Below are 25,635 nucleotides of genomic sequence, written 5' to 3'. Positions count from 1 at the left end.
TTATATATATATATATATATATATATATATATATTGCTCATAAACACATTTACATACACATACATGTATATGTTAATATGTAGGTACTTTAATACAAATATTACAATGCTTCTGATGTTTTATTTATGTTAGATTTTAATTCCTTGATTTGTAATGTTTCCAAATGTTTTGATGTTTCACTGTTAGAGACAGTATTTTGTATCCAAATAAATCTACTATCCCATCAAAAGTTGTTTCAAAAACTTTATATATGTTCTATAATTAAATCGGTATCTCTTTAAAAGAAAGGTAACTGTTTTGTTTATTTCTTACTTAATCATGTATTGTGACAGAATACCAGGAGCCTTTGACTGTTGACTAATTAAATTAGTTTTTATCATATTTGAAGACCACCTTGTTGCTCACTGGTCACATTAATCACTACTTTATACTGTATGCAACTTAATTAATATCCCTGAAACCAAAAAGCTTTGTTATTTCAAACAGACATGCTAAGTACAGCTTTTTCAAGTGATTTCTTTCAGCACAAGTATTACTTGTTCTTTAAGCTGTTATCCTTTTATATTTGTCCAATTTTACCTAAACTTGTACAGTAAAATCCTGGGAGAAAGAAAACATGGTCTTAAAACTATACACATGCTGATTTCAAAATAGAGATTAAAACCATGAGCTATGCTAAATGTTTTTGAGGCAATTGAATGGATATATTGCCTAAAATTTCCACATTTTTTGAAATGAATGTAATAGTTTCAGTTAAAGTTAAGTACATAAAAAAAATTTTATATGAAAACTACTGAACACCTTATTTAGAAAAGATCAACAACAACAAGACACTACATGATTCTAGTGTGGTATTCACATACACTGATATCTGACAATACAGTAGGTTTCTAGAAATGTTATGCAGACAATTATACTGAATTTGGTAAGAAATCACAACAACAAGTAATCACTAGTAAATAAAGAAAGCAAAATTTTGAGTAACAAGAATGTTTTTCATGCATTATTGGTAGGATTGGAACTTGATGTTTACTGTAAAGCCAACAGGAACATTCCTGTGGGCTATTCCCAATTTGATTTTAACTTACCAAGTATTATCATGCACACAGTGGCATGTTTGAGTCTGCACTTTCTGTCAATGTACATTTAAAAAACTTGTGTGCACTTTCTGATTACATTCATTTAGATAGGCGAGAAGATTTATTCACTGCTGTTGAGAACTGTGAGGCAGAAGTACATGACAAGTTTATTTCTTGCATAGTTTTTTTATTTTGATGTTATTTGTTAAACAGAGCTTTCAGTTGTCATTCTCATTAATCAATGTATATAAATATGTACAATTAATTATCATGTGCCTTTTTAAAAATTTTTTGCAGTACTGCCTCCAGCATTACTAGAAGATCTAGTGGGATACCTTCGTACATCTTTTAGAAATGCACAGGCTTGGATTTGTCCACTTCCATGGACATCTAGTGAGGAATACCACTTGGAAAAGATGTTTATAAATCCATTAATCTACAAGACTGTTCTTGGAAACAAGGGTTGGTGTGTAGATGAAACAGAAACATTATACTATAAGCAGATATTACTACCACGCAAAAATCACTTGTATCCACCAAAACGCATTTTGATTTCAGGAGATCCAGGTTTTGGAAAAAGCACGGTACTGAAAAAATTGGCATATGACTGGGCTGTTGAAAAAGAAGGTTATTTGTGTCACTTTAAACTTGTGTTTCTTCTGAAGTTGAGATACATGAATTTAGACCTCCATGATACTGTGGTTGAGCAAGTACTTCAAGACCTGAAATGGCATGGTCACAAAGATGTGCTATGGGATTATATTAGACAACACCAGTCTGAGGTTCTCTTCTTACTTGATGGATATGATGAGATGACAGAGGAACAGAAGTCAGTTGGAACCATCTCTCGTCTTCTTAGTGGAGTCACTGTTCCTGAAGCCACGGTAGTAATCACATCTAGGCCAGTAGCAGTCTGTGAAATCATCAAACACTGTGACAGAAAATGTGAACTTCGGGGCATCAGTGAGTTAAATGTTAATAAATTTCTGAGTCAGTTTTTTCACAGTGAGGATACTCTTGAAGGAGCCGAGCAAGAAAAGAATTTCATTTCATTTCTTATGAAATTGTTTTCAACTGATAATGTTAGCCTGAAGTTTTTGACTCAGAATCCTATGATGTTGCATTTTCTCTGTGCCTTACTGAAACAGAATCAATCCCTCAGTATTTCTGTTGATATGAATAGAACATGTTTTACAACAGGGGTATACTTGGGAATATTGGAATGTCTGTTTGAAAGGTGTCTTCTAAGGAACTCTTACTTAACTTTGTATTCAAAACAAGCAGTTTTCCATGAAATGCTGCAGGAATTAGGCAGTCTCTGTCTTTGTGCTTTGAAGACAGGAAATTATAAACTAGAAGAATCAAAAGTAAGTAACTTAAAGTTTGCTGCCTGCCTAAAAGAAATGGGTCTTCTTCACCTAGTATCACAGACTAAGGGTAAAGAACAGACACTAGAATTAATGCATACTTCATTTTATGATTTTTTAGCTTCCTATTACTTAAACTCCTTAAGTGCTGAAAAACGGAAGTGTGAGCTCAACAACTTTTTTAAGACTGTTACAATGAAGAAAGAAACACTTCCTCTTCAGATGTTTGTGTTTTTAGTGGGATTGTTAAGAGACAATGCTTATCAATTTACAAGCTGCCTTCCTTTTGATATATATGGGGCATTAAATCGAACAGAAATCATTAAGCATGCGTGTCAGCTTGCTTCTGAATGCACAGATACTGATGAAAACTTTTACGCACTTCAACATTTTTTACCAGAAAACTTAGTGTTGGACAATTTGATAACTATGCATTCTACAGCTAGTATCATTCCTGGAATAGTCAGGCTTCTGGCTAGTCCAACCTGTAGAGTGAAACAAATAGTCATTTGTTCTGATACAATGCTTGATTTCAGTATCACAGGAAAAGATGCATACCATAAGCTTCTTAGTGGTCTGAAAAAAAATACATCTATTGTAAGTGTTGACTTTAAAATGTACACATCATTTGGACGTTTTGAAATATATGAAAATATGGATATTCTGAAGACTGGGTTTTCAGAATTTTGCTGCTTTGGGCTTGATGGAAAAGAACTAGAAGAAGTGAAAATAAAGTTTGACACTGGACTTGAAGCTATATCAAGAGAAGTTTTTGCTCTTCTTAGTAAATGCTGTTCGTTAAAGATTCTCCACCTTGAGAACCATACAAAGCATGTGAAAGATGTAAAGGTTGTTGATAAAGACAACCTTGATTCAAGTCTGAAGCAGTGTAATAACATACAATCATTGACTTTGAAAGGAATGAAATACAGTTTGGAAGAATGGAAACTGGTTGCAAGTATCCTGGAAGAAAAAAAAGTGAAATCTTTAGCAATGTCCACTGTGAGAAATACGAGGCACAAAGAAAACATAAAGAGAAAGTTTAAAAGAGCCGTTTGTTTTAGAAGAGAAATCAGATGTTCTGATTCACCTTCACATGTGTCTGAATACCATAATCTTTTTAGTTTTCTTCATAAAAAGCAGTGCGTTCTCCAGAAGCTTGATCTGTCGGAAAACATCCTACAAAAGGAGGATATAATATGTTTAACTGCAGCACTAATAGTAAACAAATCTTTACGTGTCCTTATTCTACATAATTCACTTATCAAATTTAATTACCTCTGTCCTCTTTTTAACACACTTCGACTTCATTCTAAGTGCATAACTTTAGAAGAGCTTTTTCTAGGCTCTGCAATCATTCTGAAAGCCAAGGAACAAGTTGTACACGCACTTTCTCTTGCTGTAAAAACAACTGTAAGCCTAAAAACTCTTACACTGAAAGGTTGGAATTTTGAAATTGTGAAGGAGGAAACTGTTCAAAATCTCATTAATAGTTTAAATACAAGTTGTTTAGTAAATGTAAAAGTTGTAAACTGCTGTTTCAGTATTAATTTGCATACAGTTGGAATAAAAGATAGTAGAAGGGGTTCAGAGTTGTCATTTCCTGTTCAGATTCATTCAAAAAACTTGAAATGTTTGCATGTTGATGGTATTCAAGTGCAAATAGATGAGGGACCATCCATTAGTTGGATAGCCCAATTTAAATCTTTCAGTTTTGCTCAAAACTTGCAAGAGCTACAACTTATCTATAGGAATCTAGATGATGTAGGTGATGACGAGTTTAAACAACTATGGGAAATTTTACACGAAATGAAAAACCTAAAACGTTTGGAGTTGTCAACTTGTGGTATTTTGATCAAAGATCCTGAGAGCTGTCTGTTTGCATTAAAAGAGGCAATATTTGGCCATGAGCTAGAACACTTGTCTCTTCATTTTAAAATAGAGTGCAAGAAAGATTTTCAGCATGGTTCATTTAATGAAGTGACTTTCTTCCACCACCTTTTGTTTGAAATTGTGTCTTGTTTTCCTTGTTTGACTGAAATGAGCTTCTTCTGGATAAATTTGGCCATATGTCAGTTACAAAATAATTCTAGTAATAATATTGTTATCATGGATCCTCAGGACAACTTTTTGTGGAAAAATAATTTAAAAAATCTGGTAAAAGGACTGTGTCTAAGGAAAGAATTAAAACTACTTACATGTTTTTGGCCAAGAAGTGTTGTGAATGAACTTATTAATATAATTAAACAGTTCCGCCACCTTAACTATGAAACTGTGTGGGACAAGCAAAAAAGACTCACTGGTATTATTTTGAAACCTAAATCTGAATGAAGTTATTTAATCAAAATGTTTGTATCAGCAAGACTGAAGTCCCTAAATCCCTCACCATTAAGTCCCTATAAAAAGTCACATGAAATACAACAGAATTAGCATCTTTAATCTCTTTGCTAGGGAGTTCACTTTGGTTCAGCCTATAATTATATACAAGTCCATCTTTGTTTAAATTGTAACGCTAGTAAAAGGCAATTATTTCTTGACATTCCTGAATGTGGTTCAAAAGTGTATTTATTCACTTCATTTGCCCACCCAAAAAAAAGCAAATGTACAGGATTTTCATAAGTTTTTAGATGTAAATATTATATAAATTATTGCTTGAATTTTTTGAGATGTTAATACTGTCATAATTAATGTAGATGTGTGTTTTAATTAATGTTTTTGGTTGTCTGTTAAAGCAGTATACTGTGTACTATATTTTATCTTCTGAGCAGTGCAGTCTGAATTGTAAGTTATCCAAACCAATAAAGCAAGCTTGCTTGTGCTAGTATATTAAAACTGTTAATAATAATTGACATTTATCTAAGTTCTTCAAAGGAGTTTTAAATGAGTGGGAATATTATAAAACCATTATTAGTAGCTCTGAAATATAAAGTGATGTGATTGGATGAAATATTGTAGGTAGAATTTTCTTATCTGATATAACACTTAGAAGTCTGTAAATAGTCCATCCACCATCATGATTTGCAAATGCTATGGTAACTGATGTCTATTGTTCTTGGAGGGTAGTTAATGTCAGATTTTGTCAGTTTTCATTTTTACAGCCATCCTTTTAGTGAGACTCTATAGACAATATTAAGGGGGAAAAATGTTTAAGGTGCAAAGGAAGGATTCAGTTTAGTGGTGATTCGAGTGAATTCAAACTTTTATTGTATTCTTAGTGAAACTAGCTTCTTACACTAATGTTTAAAACTTGTAGAGTAACACCAACAATCACTGTTATGAACAATAGGAAGAGTAAATTTCTGTATAATTAATATAAGAAAGAATTTTTAAAAAAATCACCTTCTCTCTGTTAAAAATTTAACTGATCACTGTCATTTGAATCATAATATGTATCATACTAGAAAACTTAAAATAATATTTAAGTTTTGAAATGTGCACATCTCAAATGAAGTGTCTTGTTTAATGAAGTGTGTTTTTACATTGAATGTATGGAAACATTCTATTAAGAGTCAGTATTAACTATTGTTTTGTTGCTTAAATTGTCATACAATCAGTTACAATTTTTTAAAAGTATTTTATTAAACAAATGAAGAAAAAAAATGTTTGTTATTGCCATGAATTTGTTTACATGTTTATGGGATCAAAGATTATCTTGTTTTGAGATATGAGTTTGTTACTGAAGTTTAAGTGTTCATAAATTAATTCTTGTGATGTGTATTCTTATGTTTATAGAAAAACAATATGTTAGAGAGTCTCTTGACTGAACTTGCAAAGTTTTATAGCATACGAGTCTTGAGGTGATAAGTGTTTGAATTTTTAGGTTTCCAGCATATTTTTGATACCTGGATTGTCTTTGAAATGTACAAGAAAAAGTCTTACAGCTTCTGTGCTGTGATAAAAACTGAAAATAGGCATGTTATTTTTTTTATATTTTAGCACATAGCATACAATAATAAGATGTTTAAAAATGTTTTTTAAATACCGGCTCCCTAATGACATGCTCTTATTGACGTGTACATCCGATAAAAATAAAAGAACCAGGTTTCTTTAATGCATAAAAATTGTATGTTTTGGAACCAATTTTCAGTGTTCTAGAATTGCTGTCCAACACTTAAAATGTCCGTACATTTTGATATGCACTGTAACTGTCCTCTTGCCTGAACAGAGATGTCGTTAATGGGGTATAGTGCTATCTTTAAGATACATGTTCTATTTCAAGTTGAAATGTACTGCTATTGAATTCAAGTGTCTTATGAAATTACTTAAAGTTTTCAGAAATTAAACTTTAAACATTCAAAGCTCACCATAGATCAAAAATGATGGTTCCAGATTTATATTATTGTGGTGAAATAAACAAAGCATCTTTCAGGACCTGGAGATTTGTAAATAAGAAAACTTTTGCATTTTGTATAGTAAGCATATGACAGTTTTACTAATTACACTGTTTGAAGGTTAAATAACTTACTAAAGCCATTAGCTGTATAAATTATGTAAATTTTTTATTTACAGATATGGAAATTGAAAAGTAATAGTTTGAGTTAATTCTTTTATCTCACTATAAAAGCTGTGCTACTGATTTGTTTGTCTGAAAAGATGATTAAAAAAGGTATTACTGAAGTCTGGAATAAGTTCATAGGTACTAATATAAAAGAAAACTAATGTTTTATTTTAGAAAAAATTACTGCAAACAAAACTTTTTCAAAATACACTGGTTGAGTTTTATGTAGTTTTCAAGTTGGAAAAATGAGATTTTGATTCTTGTTTAATTACAATGTTAATAGGGTTTCAGAAGACTTACAAAGTTATTAAAATATTACTTCTGTAGGTTTTTATGTTCAACTGGTTGTCAGTTTTATTAGGCTGACATTATTTCGTCAAGTTATATTCAAGAAAACGGCCAAGGCTTTCCTGATCTTCACAACTGATGTACATTACTCCCATATAATCTCCAAGCTTCCGTTTTTATTAAAACAATGAATTATGATAGTAAAGAAACTATATATTTATATATATATTTTTAATAAGAAAGTTTTTTTTAAACACTGGCTTATTTTTACAATTTTTATAGTGTTCTTTTATCTAACTAAAAACATGTAGTTTTAGAGCATAAGGTGGTTGTTGTATTTATATAAAATTTAATTATTTTTCAGTATAACTTTATCAATGTATTGAAATATCTTATGAAATTGTTAGTTGAAATCTAAAACTATTATTGTTTAAGGTGTAATTATCTTGTACAGAGTTCTAAAGCATCACTGAATGACAAAAAATGTCAAAGTATTATTTGTAAAATATGAGTATTTTTAATAATAAATTTCTAAGCATTCACAAATGATACACGATAGAACTTTTTCTAAAGCTCTGTGTATTCCTAACGATTACCAGAAAAATAATTTCTTTTTTTAATACCTGATAATTGGTGAGTGAGAATTATTTATCAGACACACATTTTAATCAGTATTAATTTGTAATCTATTATAATGATAATCAGTTTTTGTCTGTCCTGAAAATGCACACACACACTTCATTTCAGTAGATGTAAATAAACTTTAGTAGACATTTTGCACAACATGTTAAAAGCTTATCACAGTTTTTAAAAAGGTCTAATGTCGTGTCACAGAATAACATAAGTTTATTTAATGATAGTATTAAGTATGGTAAAATTTAGCCCTAACTAATCTAAAGCAAAAAACACACACAAGTCACAGTGTTACTTTATCGAATACAGGCTTAACTAATGTTAGGCCTATGCCACGTGGACTTGAAAAGTTTTTTCAAGTGCTGTTGCAGTAAAGATACTAATTTGACCAAAATGTTTTGTGGGTCTCGTCTAGTATATATTATTGTAATGTAAGGAAGCTGGAATATTTCAATTAGAATATCTACACGTAAAAATTAACTTAAAGAACTGTCTTACACAAAATATTACTTGTTAAAAAAAACTTGGTTACAAAATTCAATCTTACACGCTTATCCATGTTAAATAAACCCCTACTAATTCGATGACGAGGAACCCACTTTGAGACTAATAATGGTTGATGACGGCCTGAATGGGTAATGAAGAAAAACTTTAATATAAGTTTAACATAACAGCAAATGTACAATGTTTTGTCATCATCAGGTACAAGTATAACTTGAGTTATATTCAAGTTTTTCTTCATTACCCATTCAAGCTGTCTCCAACCATTATTAAACCCCTACTAATATTTAGTAGCTTGTGTGATGGAGTCATGGTCAAAATTCTGACAACCTAAATGCTGTCTTATCTTCTTGACTATTACAAAATGTTAATGGAATTAGTTAAATGTTCTAAATTTAAAAGATTTTATCAAAATACATGTTAACATTAGGTTATTTAATCACTTGTACTGATGCAATTAGTATGACAAGTTTGAGTTACAAATAAAGTGGTGTTAAACTTTTGAATAAATGTCTAGAAAGAATGGAAGTTTCAAGCAATGATTTTTATTCACTCTAAGAATCAAGTTGGAATTCTTCATATTCCTTCACAATAGATGATATTCTTACAAAAAAAATAAAATCTGTCCCTTAAAAAGCATCAAGATTTGTAAGTGAAAATTGACATTCAAAAAATACAAAATAAATCGTCCATCCCTCAGCATCAGAAACATGGGTAACAATTGAGCAGATTTTTGAACTATTGTTCTTAATTTTGTGGAAAGCACTTGTTTTCCACCCACTGTGGTACTGAAAATTTCCTGTACTTTCCAGAATGAAACAACTCTTTCCATTTGGTCCCACTTGGGTACTCGTAGGCCAGGAGTGAGGATTCTTTCATTTCACTGCTATATCCTGGGCTCTGGGGGGGGAAAAAAAAAAAGTCAGAAAATTATGACTGATGTAAAAGATTACTTTCATTCTAATTCAAGAGCAAAAACAAAAAAACTATTTTAATTACATACAATCTTTTTACTGAAAAACTGCTATCTCGCAAAGATGAATATTAAAAGTATGAAAAAGTAATTGAAATATTCAGATGACACCGTGTTATAACTTAAATAGCATTATCTATGTTATGCTGTATTTGAGTATATCACTGTGGTAATTTGTTCTTTAAATTACTCTCATTTACCATATATTATCTTTAACCTTTCAACTGTAGTTGACATCATATAATGCTAACATTTTAGGTAAAACGTTTTGAATAACCCACCACAAAAATTCATAAACTTTTGAGCATGGGGTGGTAGGCAAATTTACAGAAGCTGCAAACAAAGTAACAGTAAGATTATTGTGAACCTTTCCAACCTGATGTAATGAGAAATTTCTATGAAAAGTCTTGTTAGGGAGAATATTGAGAAACAATTTTTTTTTACTCGTTAAACAACTAAACTAGGTTGGAGATTTTTTGTTTACATAAGTAACAAAGATTTACCAATACTTTGTAACATTATGGCTGCTCTGGTTCTAGAAAAAGACATGGATGACACTGAAGCAACTCATATCTGACAAGTCACATCAGCAGTGTGGATATCAAGATGGTAGCTTGGCAAAACTAAATTATTAACTTCTTCATTGTGGCTGCAATGTTTATTCCCTGTGCAATTTTTTTTAATTTTTTTTTGGGGGGGGGGGGTTATAATGTTGCTAGGTAGTGTCAAAACCACTAGAATAAGTTGTTTGATTTTCCAATAGAATTTTTTGTTTAGAAAATAAAAATTAATGAAAGCAGTTGTGAAATGGTTAAAGACCTGAATTTTTATTCATATTGTAAATTACTCGTGTTTAGAACTGAATTCAAGGATGCTATTTTAAAAATACCTTTAAGCTTTTCCAAAACATCTGATGATTGATTGTACTTCATACATCTACACACTGTATAGCTATAAATTTTTGTAACACTTTCAATGTCTGAAAACGTCCCTTCACATAACATGTGAGTATCTTTCAACTTACTTCAGTTTTCAAACACTCACGGTGGAGAATAAACAGACTTACTTGGGGTATCATGTATCGTCCTCCTATCACCAAGATGGGGTGTTTAAAGTGTTCATGCAAATGATCAATATACTCCACTACACTGCAAGAGTAAAAGAAAACTACTCTTAAAAGTAAATACAGAAAACGGCATCTCTATAGTGTACACATAATTCTATCACTTATAATATGGAAACAAAATTATCTTGTAAGAACAAATACAATTCTGTTTTTAAAATTTGGGCATCGTTTCAACAACTACATCTGAATTTTATTCCTATAATGGAAGTACTAACACATGGTAAATAGAGTGCAACTGACTGACACATCACTATTTTATTCGACCAATTTTAAAATATGCCTTAAAATGATACTACAGTAATCTAAATTAAACTTCATAGTGTTTTGATGTTTTATGTCCAAATTTTTGTAGTGAATAAAAACAACTATTCTGCTTTGTTTCTTTAAAAACTGTTTAAAGACTTTTCTTACAATGTCATCTTTTATGTAAATATCAGGTCTAACTTATCAAACACCATGCAAAAACATAATGGTGGAGTCCTTAAATTTCTGAATGTATTTTTTTTATTGGTTGTTAAGTTATCAAGAAACAAGTAAAACCACAAAATAGAATTTAACAAAGCTTTCTAGCAATATCAACAAGATTTAGATGTGAAAAATATATTATGGCTAACAAGTTCTGTAACTTAAACATTTTTCATTTCCTTTTGTATTCTATATCAGCAATATATATATACACACACACACCAAAGAGACAATCAAAGTTTTTGTACATTGTATTTAAATGAGTTTTCATTTTAAAGTGTTAATATATTATATCTAAATTACTCATGCTAACTGTGGTGGGCTAAGGCAATCAATAGTTTTACCTTAAACCACATTTGTTTCTTCCATATTGCATGCAAGTACTGTTATTTGCTGAGTGTCTTAAATTTTATTCAAAACAGCTTGTTAATTGTTTTAAGTGTCTTATAATCTAAATGTACTTTTCAGTGTTATTCTTAATTAGGTTTATTGTCAACAGTATCACCTAAAATTGCTTTCCATTTAATTTTAACTTTACACCTATAAATGTCTGATAAATAAGAGATTTAATGCTTTCAATCAAGAGCTGATCTACTCATATCCTGTCAGCACATAAAAAGATCTTTGCAATACATGAAATCTACTGTTCTAGATGTTTTGGAACACTAAATAATAATGCTTATAAAATATTAGGGATGCACGGGTAATAAAATTTGACCAAATACCAAGTCCAAGGACCTGGTCACAAAAATTGACTGTTAATTCATTTAATCGAATAATCATCAACAGAACATTCAAGTTTTACTTTCAACTTTCAATGCCTAACCCCTATTGTTCTCAAAACCCCCACCTTCCCCAGAAATCCACTTCTTAAGCCATGCCTGTTACTGTTATTAACCTCTATTGTTCTCTGAATACCTGACTTTCAGTGTGCAATCAGTCTTTGTTGCTCGGAACACGTGTTTTTTTAACTAAACCAATTATTTACTCTAACTTTCAGTACCGCATTAGTTGCCACAAAGATTAGGGCTAAGATGCCTAACTACGACCCTTGGCAGGAGCCAAGTACTACCGGGTAGCCCAATACCCGGCTGTGGTTGGTTACCCGTGCATCCCTATAAAATATACAAATGTTTTTAATCAGAATTTTATTACATTATACTATTTAATTTTGTTTGTATAATCTGTGTTGCTATATTTCCCTTTAAGTCTGTGATACTTCACATATCATAGAAAATGGTGGTTTCTAAACATTTCATTTACTTGTGCTACAGTTCATTTCTGAAAAACTCTAATAGATTAAGTTTGTTTCTATTCATTAAGAAGCTTTGAGGATATCAAAATATTATTCCAAACTTCAATTATTATGGTATAAAATATCTTACACTGGTGTATAATCAGTAATTTGTGTGACATTAGATCACAATAAGGATTGCAAAGTACCAATGTGGTTCTTCCAGATAAATATTTATTCTCAAAATATTTGGCAGAAATCACTAACAACAGTAGGTTCAAGCAAAACATTTATTGCAGAGTTAAACCGAGTTCCCTCAATCTGACCGAGTTGTGAGAAAGACCAGAGACTGGACACAAGTAAAGCAAAATTAATAGCCTTTATTTGACATTTATCCTCTAAAAATTGACAAGTGCACAATGGAAAAAAAAAAAGAGCACCTTTACTGAATCATGCAAATTCCTGGAGCCCAACTGGGAAAGGACAATTGTGCAACATTATGTACAATAAGATATCCTCACAAGAACTGGTAAGATTTTGTTAAAGATTACAAGTATCTGGTACACAAAGAATGGCATTATTTTAATTTAGGTCTTTCTACTAAAAATATGTTATCTATTTATTGTAATTATTTGCACTCAGACCTGAATAGCTTTAGTTCAAGGTGATTTCATTTTAATTATAAAAATACTGTTCTTCATCTTACAATTATCGAGTTTATTTGCATAATCTCTAGAACTTCCTAAATGAATATCAAAAGTTTTTTTTATAGTAAATGTTTATATTTTTTCATTTTCTCTATTAACTGTAGATATTATCATCAACATACAGTGCAATGAAATTTTTAAAACTGAGAAATAGAAAAATGTACATACCTTTTAGTTTTTTGTAGAATATCTTAAAATATCTTCTTTCAGTAATATTTGTAATTTCTGGTCTTTTCACATATACTCAGTTTTTAATGTATTATTTTCCTTTCCTGTCCTTTACACTTTATTATTCATCTCGATAAAAGTCAACAGTACTCTCGAGGTGTATTACAATATCTTCGGAAGAAATGTGCAAGCCTTAGACAAAATTATCTTACAATCATGCAAGATCGTAAGCCTTGAGAATTGGGGCAATGTTTGAGATAAATTTTTAAAATGTTTAAAACTTTCAATTATGCATTTTAAAATATAAATAATACATAACTAACTAAAATATAAAAGTAGAACCTAAATGCAATATAACTGTTTCTCTTACCATAACATATTTCGGTAAGAAACAACCGTAAGTGCTATCATGGACAAAGCAACCAAAAATACTATAGGCAGTTACATCTACCCGAAGATGATAACTGAGCACCAATTTCAAAATTACTATTGTTGGATTAGTGTCAAAGGAGCTATTTCTAATGATTATAAACATGTGTAGCAAATAAATACATGTCACTTGTAAATTATGAGGCTCTGTGCGGAAAGTATGAAAATCAACTTATTAAAGTGGTTCATTCAATTAGTGATATAATCAATACTTTAAATGTGCTCACTAATATATGTCCATCTGTATATTATGAAGAAATGGCAGAACCAATTTTGATGAAACATGGTAGATGAATTCAATAGGACCATACCACAGATAATAATGGTTAGAGACAGCTTAAATGGGTAATGAAGAAAAACTTTAACATAAGTTTAATAAGTCCAAGTAAATGAGTACTTGAAGGAACATTTTGAATTCTTCATTCCTTTTGGTTTTACTATCTTAATACTGCGTAAGGAGATCAGTGGCAAAGTATTTAAAGCTGATGCCAAACAAAAGTGACGTTATTTAATGGTTCGTGTGTTATTGAAAAGAACAACCCATACACACACATTTATATATTTAAGCCTGGCATTGCTGGCTGGATACCTTTGCCCAAGTGATTAAAAATAGCTTTTTATTGTTAAAACATATATATACATGTCATTTACTATATCTAATCATATTCTAATAATAATTGCTGCATTTTTGACATTTGTAATTATAGGTATTTTTAATGTAAAATAAAACACAGTATAATTATAAATGCACTGAATAAAAATGTTTATCTAATTCCTTGTACTGCAGTGGTGTAGATAAGCTTTTAAAGTTACCTGGAAATCACAAGGACATGCTCACTTTCTAGACAGTACTTTGGTATGGTCCCTTGATATGACCTGCCTGAGTGGTCAAAGAAATGTATGATGTTCTGACAATACTTTGTGTGTAATTACATCAAAACAACAGTATTTTATAAGCAACTAGAGGGCACTCAATAGAGAGCATAACTCTGCCACACAGTGTTGATCATATTCGGCCCTCAAGAAATACGAAAATGTGTCCGTATGTGCATCGTTATCAACAAACACGGGCCATTTTTGGCAGAACATTGAGGAATGATATTCTACATATGTCCACCAAGTTTCATCAAAATCCGATCATTTTTGACTGAGTTATAGAACAAAAATAGTGTGAAAAATCGATCCCCATGTTAACAAATAGGAATTATTTTGGATTTTCGTAACCTTGTCCTAGACTCTCCAAAACCTAATCACTTCTACGTTGGATCATAGTCCAAACGTATACTAACTTTTATCCAAATCCATTTAATCATTTTTGAGAAATCTTGCTAACAAGCACAAAGACACACAGGTGAAAACATAACCTCCGTCACCTTCTGTGGCAGAAGGAATTACTCATTTCGTGCACTAATTGTTTGCAATTCTGTTCCTTTGTGGGTAAAGATTTTATCATATCTCACTCATACATTGGATGGGCACTTGCCCACCCAGGCCCATGACTACATCACTGTTGTATTGAAACAGATTATTTATCACTTACCTTACTGTGTCTCCAGGATTCACTGCTATAGCATTCCAAGTAGCTACATGTTGAACAAGTTCACACAACCCCACACCTCCAGAATGGGGGCAAACTGGAACTGAAACACACAAATACTAAATGTACAAAACTGTCCATAATTACGTACTAGTTTCCAGACGCAAATGAACATAACTGAACAGCAATCACATAAAAGGAAGATGTAACAGTCAGTGGTGTCTAAAAGACTGCCACAAAATCCCTTAAGATGAACATGAACTAATATACCTCACCATTGAGGTGATACATACTGTGTATGGTGATATTCAAACCTGTTTTCATCTTATGATAAAATACACTGTTCATGCTGAATTGTGAACAATAAAAATATTGAGTTCATTTTGAGTTATCAAAGCTTAGTAATTCATCATTTAATTAAAGTATATTTAACATATTCAATTTTAAATTGGGTCCCATGTTATGGATACTTCTGAACAATTTTAAAATATTTAATATATTCATACAGCTCAATTCTTTCAGAAAAAAAAATGAAACTGTTGAACAGAAATGTTAAATCTAAGGTGTTCAACAGACTCGCACATATCACACTGCAAAATTATACACGTTAAAAAAGTGACACAGCAAACAATCTATACAGTGTTCTTTTTACTGTCTGTTATAATATGGGTTCCCAAACTTTCTAACTCATGACCCACCTGAATATCCAGGTAATTTTCTGGGACCCAAACTCAATTTCCCCACAGTTTGGGAACCACTGTGTTACAATCTAAAATTTACAAATAACAATAACTTATGCATATCCACAAACTCTACATACATGTACTTAAATACACATCAAATATTTTATGAGAACAGTTGTGTCGAAAGTTTGCCTTAAAACATTCCTTTTGGAAAGCTTTTCGTCAGAAAGCAAAAAACAATTTGCATGTGTTTTAAAATCTCTTAGTAGTACATCTACCAGTAACTGGTCATAGAAGGTTTCTTGAGACTTAAGCTCACCAAAATACCACACGCAACAAAGCTGAAACAAAGAAAACATAAACAGTTCAAGATAAAGCAAAAAAAAACAACAACAATACTTTGTATTGATAGCTACTATTATTACTAAAAAGCAGGTAAACGTAAAATTTTAAATTTCATATATTTTGTGAACAGTGGTGTCTGTCCAAGCATTTGTCTGTCTCCCATTTCAAAAACTGTGCACACAGGCAAAGCTCAGCATTCACTTTTGAAATGATGGGAGAACAGGCATGAATAATGTTGATGAAAAATTTTATTTCACAAGTAGGATATTCTACACTAAATTGTCAGGAATTAATCACACTATCATTCACATTTCAAAATGTGATGCAACTTAAAAAATAAAGATGTAGATTTACCCTACGTTATCTTTGAGGAGCTCTTAGCATGACTGAAATGCTCAACAATTACTTTTCACGGTGGGTGGTTGAAGTAGCTCAGAGCTTTGGCTCTGAGTGAAACCAAGAGTGCAACACAATTAACCTTTTTTAAAGTCCATGAAATAACTTAAACTGCTAAATTAACTTAAGCTTTTCCTGTCACTGGGAATGGGTACATTTGCTAGATTAACTTAAACTTTCCCCGTCACTGGGGATGGGTACTTTTGCTAGATTAACTTAAACTTTCCACATCACTGGGGATGGGTGCTTTTGCTAGATTAACTTACACTTCCCCCCATCACTGGGGATGGGTACTTTTGCTAGATTAACTTAAACTTTTCCCCATCACTGGGGATGGGTACTTTTGCTAGATTAACTTAAACTTTCTCCATCACTGGGACGGTACTTTTGCTTGATATATGTATTAAAACTATTTAAGTAAAAACAAAAGATGCTTAAAAGACAAAGATAAACTGAAGTATGTTAAACAATAAAAATTATCATCTGAATATCAGGGGCAAAACAAATTTTAAGCCAAGAAGTAGATAAAAATTTCCACAAAATGATGCCAATCAGAAATCACATAATTAGTGGTCAAACTTCCTGTCAGGTGAAACATAGAAACACAGCTGAATTTCACAGAGCACCAACATGCATACACATGTGTAATAAAATATGTTCATCAGCCAGACACAAATAATCAATATATTAACGATGTTCACTGTTTGATAATTTTGTTTGTCACTTAAATGTTGCCTTCCTCAGCTAGGTACTCTTTGTACAATGTGTGTGTGGCTAATGACCCATGGTTAAGTTCTGTGAATAACCTTAAGGATAAATATAAAAAACATTTGGTTATATCATAAAACACATGGATGTCTTATTACTAAAATCATACAGTTATACTTTCATGCTTATCAGTTCATTTTACAATCAAGGTATTACATAATTCTTACTTCCAAGTTTAGCAGCCATCAAGTACACTGCGAGTACTTCATTCACGCCTCCAAGCCGACAACAGTCAATCTGACAAAACTGCATCCCTCCACTTTTCAGAAATTGTTTGAACATTACTCTGTTATGACAGTGTTCTCCAGTGGCAACTCCAATGCCAAGAGGATTCAATTCCTGCCAAAAATATAACCAGTTCCTATTACCACATTCATGAACATCAGCTGCATGTCAAATAAATATAATTGTGTATCACCATATGATACTCAGGTGCTTTAGCATTATGTCCTGTGAATCACGTGTGACGCACAGGACATGGATAGATTATACATATCTCAAATTTATAAAGGTAAGTTATTAAATTAACAGAAAACAAAATCAAACCAGCTTGTTACAGTGCTTAAGCTAAATAAATAATGCTTAAGTTGAAATAAAAAAAATTCATTAAGTTACTAACAGGGAATATCAGAAAAGTTACTATTTCTTGATCTTACCAGGGGTGAGTATGTTTGATACTGAATATGCAAATCAGCAAGTCAAGTGACAAGTGAAGCTAATATAAAATCACAATAAAATGGTATGAATCAAAGCTATATTTTGACATTGTTTGGTTTAATGTAAATAGCAAGACGCCACTGAAAATTTATCACTTCCAGATGCAAGATAGTCATACACTCGGATCACAAAGTTGTATTGAAGTTGGGGATTTAGAATTTATTTCCATGATGGAGATATCACTCATACTTAATGGCATTGGAAAACAAAAGTATATGGACCAAGTTGGAGGATCGGGACCATCACAAAAGACATCTAAAACAAACTGCATCTCAGAGGCAAAAGCTGTCCCAGTGCTCCAGGCAACAGTGTGCAACAAAATCAAGAAGAATCTCTTGCTGGAAAAGTGACACAATTCATGTGTACACAAGTTGCTTCCACAACAAGTAGGTTCAAAATTCACATATATCTAAGACAGTTGGAGAATAAGATGGGTGTTTATGCTATTCAATATAAATACTTACCAGTCAAGTTCTGGAATTCTGTGCAATCAGACTGTTGAAACTGGTGCTGGGAAACCATCATCCTACTACAGTAGATACATTATGAAAACCATGTAGGTAGCAGTGTTGTGCTTTTAACATGATAGCTTTACAACAGAGACTTTTGGAATGGGAATTATAATGTGGACTATTGTCAAGATGCACAGCTATCAGTCAGAGATTGACTGTAATGACTCGATAGAGCTCCAAGATCATCTTAATATAAGGTAATCAACTTCTGTATAAACATGAGAGTGACTACAGTATAGCTTAAGTAACCATAAATACCACGGGAGTGACTACAGTAAAGCTTAAGTAACCATAAATACCACGGGAGTGACTCAGTATTGCTTAAGTAACCATAAATACCACGGGAGTGACTACAGTATAGCTTAAGTAACCATAAATACCACTGGAAGTGACTACAGTATAGCTTAAGTAACCATAAATACCACAGGAATGACTACAGTATAGTTTAAGTAACCATAAATCCCACGGGAGTGACTACAGTATAGTTTAAGTAACCATAAATACCACGGGAACGACTACAGTAGAGCTTAAGTAGCCATAAATACCACGAGAGTGGCTACAGTATAGCTTAAGTAACTATAAATACCACGGGAATGACTACAGTATAGCTTAATTAACCATAAATACCACGGGAATGACTACAGTATAGCTTAAGTAACCACAAATACCATGGGAGTGACTACAGTATAGCTTAAGTAACCATAAATACCACGGGAGTGACTACAGTATAGCTTAAGTAACCATAAATACCACGAGAGTGACTACAGTATAGCTTAAGTTAACCATAAATACCATGGGAGTGACTACAGTATAGCTTAAGTAACCATAAATACCACGGGAGTGACTACAGTATAGCTTAAGTAACCATAAATACCATGGGAGTGACTACAGTATAGCTTAAGTAACCATAAATACCATGGGAGTGACTACAGTATAGCTTAAGTAACCATAAATACCATGGGAGTGACTACAGTATAGCTTAAGTAACCATAAATACCACGGAATGACTATAAGTTCCAACAAAGTAGAATAAAAAATAGTAGGATATGAGAGCATAAGGCATCAGCAAACGATGGAAAGATATTGAGGTCTTTAAACATTACAGTAAACATTATTCACATCAAAATAAAATATGAATAAAGTTGTCCCTTTTGGTATATCTTGTTAGTATGCATCTGTAATAAATATTGAAAAACCCTCCAAACAAACGTCCAAGACAGCTTTGTTGATCATTAGTACAAGAAAAGTTAACAACACAATGCACAAAGGAGTTAAAAGATAATTTAGTTTTTATTGATTAATAATACTGAATACACAAAATCCCTCTTTTTAAAATCCACTTTGATAAACACCAAGATTCAGTTACTAATACGGGATCAACATGAATCCAACAGGCTTTTTAAATGCACATTTCTAAATTATTTCTGCTACAAATTGTTTGTGATCCATGACTTGAATGGTTACAGAGTTCCTATACACACAAGCCATGCAAAAAAAAAAATTAAAACAAAAATGCTGTCAATATTGCAATTAATTCCACTAATTAGTGCTAGGATTTTCTATATATTTTATACAGAAAATGAGATATTTTACACAATTTACAATGAGTGTTGCAACAGTAAAAAAAAAATACTTAAAAAAGATGCAATATGTTGGACCCCTTCTTTACTAAATGATATTAAAATAAGTCAGTATGTTGAGAGTCAAGTGTTACAGGTAATGAATGGTATGTAAATTAAATCATCAATTTAAGGGTCAAGCATTATATCAAAATTTTAAACATTACTTTTGAGCTTTGGATCTGTAGAAATTTGAGGTAAAAATTTGCTGACCTTTGCAATAGTAGCATGACCAAGAATATCATCAGGGCTAGTGGGTTCTTCAATCCACAATGGTTTATACTCTGCTAATTCCTTCATCCAATCAATAGCTTCTGGAACTTCCCAGCATTGATTAGCATCCACCATCTAGAAAGAAAAAGTATTCATATACTACTGTTTAGAAGTATATGACACAAACAGTAGGTATACTATTTTAATTAGCAGCACTTTGTTACTTTGTGTTTCAATTAATACATTTTTGGTGTGTTGTTTACAATCAAGCATTTGTTTGTTGAAAATATAATTGAACAAGCCGTTCTTAAATCTTTATGTTTTCTCATCTATAATACTGTCAGTGATCCTGAAAATAAATTTGAAAACACAACAGTCATATTTTGAAAAATGTAGAAACATTTTTCACATAACTTTGCCACATAGATAATGACTGTATGTTACAGATAGAAGATTAATTTTCATTAACATTAAGTACCTCAGTGTATTTTCAAGTATAGATCTTTAACTTTAAAAACCTGATTTAATTTTAAATGCAGTTTAAAAAAAGATAAAATGTTTTTCATAGCTAATAAACATTACAATACAAGAACACAAGAAGCTGACCATGAATTTGAGGCAAAATTAAAGAACCTTTAGGCCTTTAACATATGAATTATAAACAGCTGTGTATCCATGTTGCTATATCATCCATTGCTAGTAACAAGAATGCTGTATGAACTATAACAGTTTTGATATATTAAGATTAAAGCATACTTTAGAAAAATTTTACTCAAAATAAATGTAACATGTAAATGCTTCAAGTAATTCATTGTTCAAATTCTAAGAACCATTTCCATTATGTAAATTAAAATCAAATAAGATATCCACATGAGCTCTCCAGTGGCACAGCGATATGTCTGCGGACTTACAATGCTAGAGACCGAGTTGTATTTTTTATCCAATTATCACGTATCTAACTTTTTCATTTTATTAGAGTAATACAGCGCTAGAAACAGGGTTTCAATACCCATGGTGGGCAGAACACAGATAGCCAATTGTGTAGTTTTGTGCTTAACTACAAACAAACAAACAATAACCATATGTACACTGCAGGATCAAAGTGCACACGTCACAACCTTTTCAGAGTTACATCCAAAACTTAATTAAACAACATTATTATCAATGTATGCCAATAAGCTCAGCATCAAAACTTAGTTTATAATTTAAATATTAATGTTATCTGAGTTTTAATAACTTGATTTCAAAATGAACAATTAAATTCTCAAACTTCATGTCTCTGTGTCATGTGAGATACATTCAAAATTTAGTTAAACCACTTTTGATAAATAAACATAGCTTTAATTACTAGTACAGGATCAACCTGGCAACAAAAACTTAGTTTATAATCTATATTTTAATATTATCTATAAGTTTTAACATCTTAATTTCAAGATGAAGTATTAAAATAAATTCTCAAACTTCACTTCTCTGTGTCACATGATGTATTTCTACTCCAAACTGCTCATTTTAGATTTTCTTTCTTTCCTTGTATGATTTTCTGAGTATCCACACAATTAAAAACACATGTATATTATAGATATTGACAAGACAGAATACAAATTTAGAACCTACAGTCTTCTTGTCAAGTCAACATGACACATCCCACCCATTTTTCAAAAAAATATCAATAATTCTCTCTGACATTACTATTGGATTATTTATAACCAATAAAAAGAGCAGTTTATCTCTATATAATTTCTTATAGTTATTTTGGTTTGGCACCATTAGGGACATATTTAGCCTCAGTTTCATTCTTTAAGAATGTGTTTTTCTGCTACAATCAGCTAAAATAATATTTTTTACCTATTTATAGCTTAAATTATAGTAGTTGTGGGACATATTTTTTGTGTTCTAAAAGACATATTTGAAAGGAACGTTATTTTGTGGAGAACCAACATAGCATGAAAAAAAAAAACAAGTGCTAAGAAAATATGCTTTTGAGTACAAATTAATGAAATAGGCTTCAACTTTAATAAGAGTCCAAAATTTCTTGTTTTTTTATGTATACTTTTCAATTATTCTTATATATTTCTTAAAAGTAAGTAAAATGTAAAAATTAGCAACTTAATACATTAAAAAATAAAATGTAAACAAAAAAACTAAATAAAACATTTCCCCAAAACAGCTCAAGTTAACTGAATCATTTGACTGTTAACTTATCGATTGTTTATACAAAGTTCTCTCATAATGGTTAATTGCCTGTTGTGTACTTAAATAGGGTCTAAAGGGCATTGTAAAATAATAAAACTATAAGCAAGCAGATATGAAAAAGTTATACAGCTGAGGCTGTTACAATAGATAATCTTAATTGTCTTTTACAATCTGCAACCATTCTAGAAAAATGATAGTAGTATTATTGATTTTATTTCATATTTTTAAATTTGTTTTCCACTACACGTAGATGATTTCATTACATTTATTGTTACAGTAAAGAAAATAAGATACAAAGATTTACCACAAAAACCTTTGGATAAATATTTATGAATTTCTAGATATTGCAAATGAAATATGAAAATTGTAAAATGAAAAGAAGTATTTTTATTCTTAACATGTAAAGGTTAGCACTCAGGTGAACTTAATTATTGGAGGATTTACTGGAGGATTTGTCGTGACAAGTGGAGCCACAAGTCACTAACTCGAGGAGTTTACAGTTAGACTAAAGAATAGGAGTCTCAGACCAACAGTAAATACTCAAAATAATATTTAATAAAATCAGTTGCTTGTTGTTAAACTATTAACATACAAATCATCAAAAACATTACTGGTAAAAACTTTAATGTTTCTTGCACTAGCTGATTAAGAGAGAGAGAATATACTTACTGTAGAGTTGGAATTTTGGAGGCTGTAGCCACATTGGAGAATTTCAGCTTCATTTTTCTTCTTAGAGAGAACTGCTGGGAAACTGGTGGAGAGCTTCTTTGCTGTCCGGAGAACTGATTTTTCAGTCTCTGACATGGGTTATTAAACTCTCATTCCTTGTGTTAGTGCAACCCTACCAAATAGGACACAGCATCACTCACAAGTAGTCCTGTGCTCCTATTGGATGCTTTAGGGCAATTCCCAGGCTTATCCAGAACCTAAACCAAAACTCTCAAGTTATTGGTCATAGATAAATGGTGTTAGCCGGCCGCCTATTCACTTGTGCTGTTACACCCATGTATTGTAACTAATATTGCTCCAAAGCACTGAGATGATTCACTAAATATAAACTTTTCTGTAGCTTCTATAGTGCTAAGAAAGCGAGGCCAACACTTCATCAAACTGTCACATGTATTGGTGTTCACTTCCTGGTTATGATGCAATAGCTGTTACTAACTCTGCTATTGACCGTTGGTCACTGATTTCCCAGGCTCGCCTCTCAGGCTTGTGCACGTGTTGTGCTATTTACTTCTGAATGTCTAACCTAGTTCTTGTTTATTAATTTCTTAAGGCTTATTTCGTAACACAGGCGTCTCCTTGTTGCCTCCCTTTTCTTTTCATATCTATCTTAACTTGTTCGCTCGTATTGAAACTCTTAAAGTTTTTATTCTAAGTATTTCTAAAGTACTTTTAAATATTCATAACTATTGAAGCAATTGATGAAATTTCCTCGAAAATTTCCAGTTGCTTCATCCCTCCCTTCTTAGAAAAATTTTATTTATAACAAAATTCATTATCCAACTCACCATCTCCATCTCTCTTTATCAGCCAACGCTTACATCATCACCATGTATATATGTGATTATTGCTAAATGATTATATAAACATTTCATAATAAATTCATATATACGATTACATACAATATTATATAAATGATTATATCTAGTAAAGCATATGTGGATAAATATATAGAAAGCTGTAAACATAAACACTTATTAGAAATCATTTCGAAAGTTCCGGAATATATCCTGGCTGCTTGTGGTCACCCATTCGTATAGTGAGCACACCTTCCAGTACGCACAATGTTCGTGCGGGTAAAGGTGGTAGTTACAAGTAACTTGACTACTGCACTCCAGGCGCTGGTATGGGGGACATCCATACTCCTCCAGGTCTAGGCACGGCAGTTCTAAATGATGCTGTAATAACTGGGCCTTCTCCCTACCCTTGGTGTAGATCTTGGTATAATCCCGTCGTATCTCCTGGTGAATCCGAAGGAAATCCAGCAAAGAATGATTGCCATCATCCCAATGGAGTCCACGAAGATAGACAGTACACCACAGGACTTGCCGTTTATCCACGTCACTTAAATGATCTTCAGAGTATGGGGGCCTGAAGCAGTACACATCTGTCCACCCGGATCGACAGTCCTTCACCGCTAACTCTTTTATGAGATATAATCCGTTGACCCGGAATCCTTCCACCTCTACGATGGCTGCTCTTTGTACTTGTTTCCTATGATTATTTATAAGCACAATGTTATTAATTGTCCCTGTGAGGGCTTATATAGTCACTTCACTCGTTCTTTTGTTCATCATAGTCACACACTCGTCCTGCTAATACATCTGGCTTCTCATTCGCACTTGTTAGCCAAATCACTTCAATCACTTTATTCACAACATTTCACTTCACTAACACACTCTTAATAGAAGTCTCGGTCCTCACGTTCAGTTTTATTCCTGGATTCGTGGTACTGTCTAACTGTCTGTTTTCGTCTACTGGTTATAAGCGTCGTTTGTCTCTTACTTCTGGTTACTGTCCATTGTTTCCGTCCTTTCCAAAATTTTATCATTCATGGTTATTGTTTATTTTTATAGTCTCCTAACTTTCTATGCCTAATAATTTTGCTTATAATTTTGACTAATATCATTTTTAGAAATCAACTAACCTCGCCAATTGGTTATATCTAGATAATTTTGTAATCAACTAAATAATCAAGCTACATTCTAATTAGATGGGGCCTACTCATTCAGTTCTACTATTTCAGTAGCTTCTGAATATTCAGACATTTCATTATTGTCTGTTTTTGTTCTAGTTTTACATAGCCCATCTAATGTCATTAACTTTAGTAAAGCCAATTTATCTCTTTTGACATAAAACGTTATGCTTACTAGTATTACTACTAAGCATAAGGTTATCATCATCGAGTTAGATAATCTCCATTTATCTAACTTCTGTTTTCCAGCTGTAGTACGTAATTGTTCTACATGCTGTTGAAAATCCTTAAGACTTAACCCTGACTTTCTAAAGGGTAAATGTTTAGTGTTCTCTAATATATCTTTTAATTCTTTAGTATCTATCTCTATATCTATACTCTGAATTAACTGTAGTTCCTTTTTCGTTAGTAATTCTTGTAATTCTGGAATTTTTATGGTTCGTTTAGTTCCTATGTATTTAGTTTCACTTCTAAAATTCGACA

At 31.8% G+C, this 25,635-nt stretch overlaps 2 protein-coding genes across 6 annotated transcripts in view; one reads left to right on the top strand and one right to left on the bottom strand.

Moving 5' to 3' along the window:
• Positions 1 to 7,852, top strand: part of LOC106472113 — a 19,683-nt gene extending 11,831 nt beyond the window's left edge. For all 5 annotated transcript variants that reach the window (XM_013932741.2, XM_022400718.1, XM_022400720.1 and 2 more), the window contains one exon: positions 1,377 to 7,852. In XM_013932741.2, coding sequence (XP_013788195.1) covers positions 1,377 to 4,777 — 3,401 coding nt within the window. In that variant the 3' untranslated portion in view covers positions 4,778 to 7,852. The remainder of the gene's footprint in view (positions 1 to 1,376) is intronic.
• A 1,039-nt stretch (positions 7,853 to 8,891) lies between these two features.
• Positions 8,892 to 25,635, bottom strand: part of LOC106472114 (mitochondrial enolase superfamily member 1-like) — a gene marked incomplete at its 5' end in the record, with an annotated part of 43,479 nt that continues 26,735 nt past the window's right edge. Inside the window, 5 exons of the mRNA XM_022400721.1 lie at positions 8,892 to 9,266; positions 10,406 to 10,487; positions 15,009 to 15,108; positions 17,365 to 17,536; positions 20,259 to 20,393. Of these exons, the coding sequence (XP_022256429.1) occupies positions 9,114 to 9,266; positions 10,406 to 10,487; positions 15,009 to 15,108; positions 17,365 to 17,536; positions 20,259 to 20,393 (642 nt within the window). The remainder of the gene's footprint in view (positions 9,267 to 10,405; positions 10,488 to 15,008; positions 15,109 to 17,364; positions 17,537 to 20,258; positions 20,394 to 25,635) is intronic.

This window comes from Limulus polyphemus, unplaced genomic scaffold (genome assembly GCF_000517525.1).
Source record: "Limulus polyphemus unplaced genomic scaffold, Limulus_polyphemus-2.1.2 Scaffold5095, whole genome shotgun sequence".
Classification (NCBI taxonomy): Eukaryota; Metazoa; Arthropoda; class Merostomata; order Xiphosura; family Limulidae; genus Limulus; species Limulus polyphemus.
Note: the sequence above shows the minus strand (reverse complement) of the source record. Positions and strands in the feature narration are given on the sequence as shown.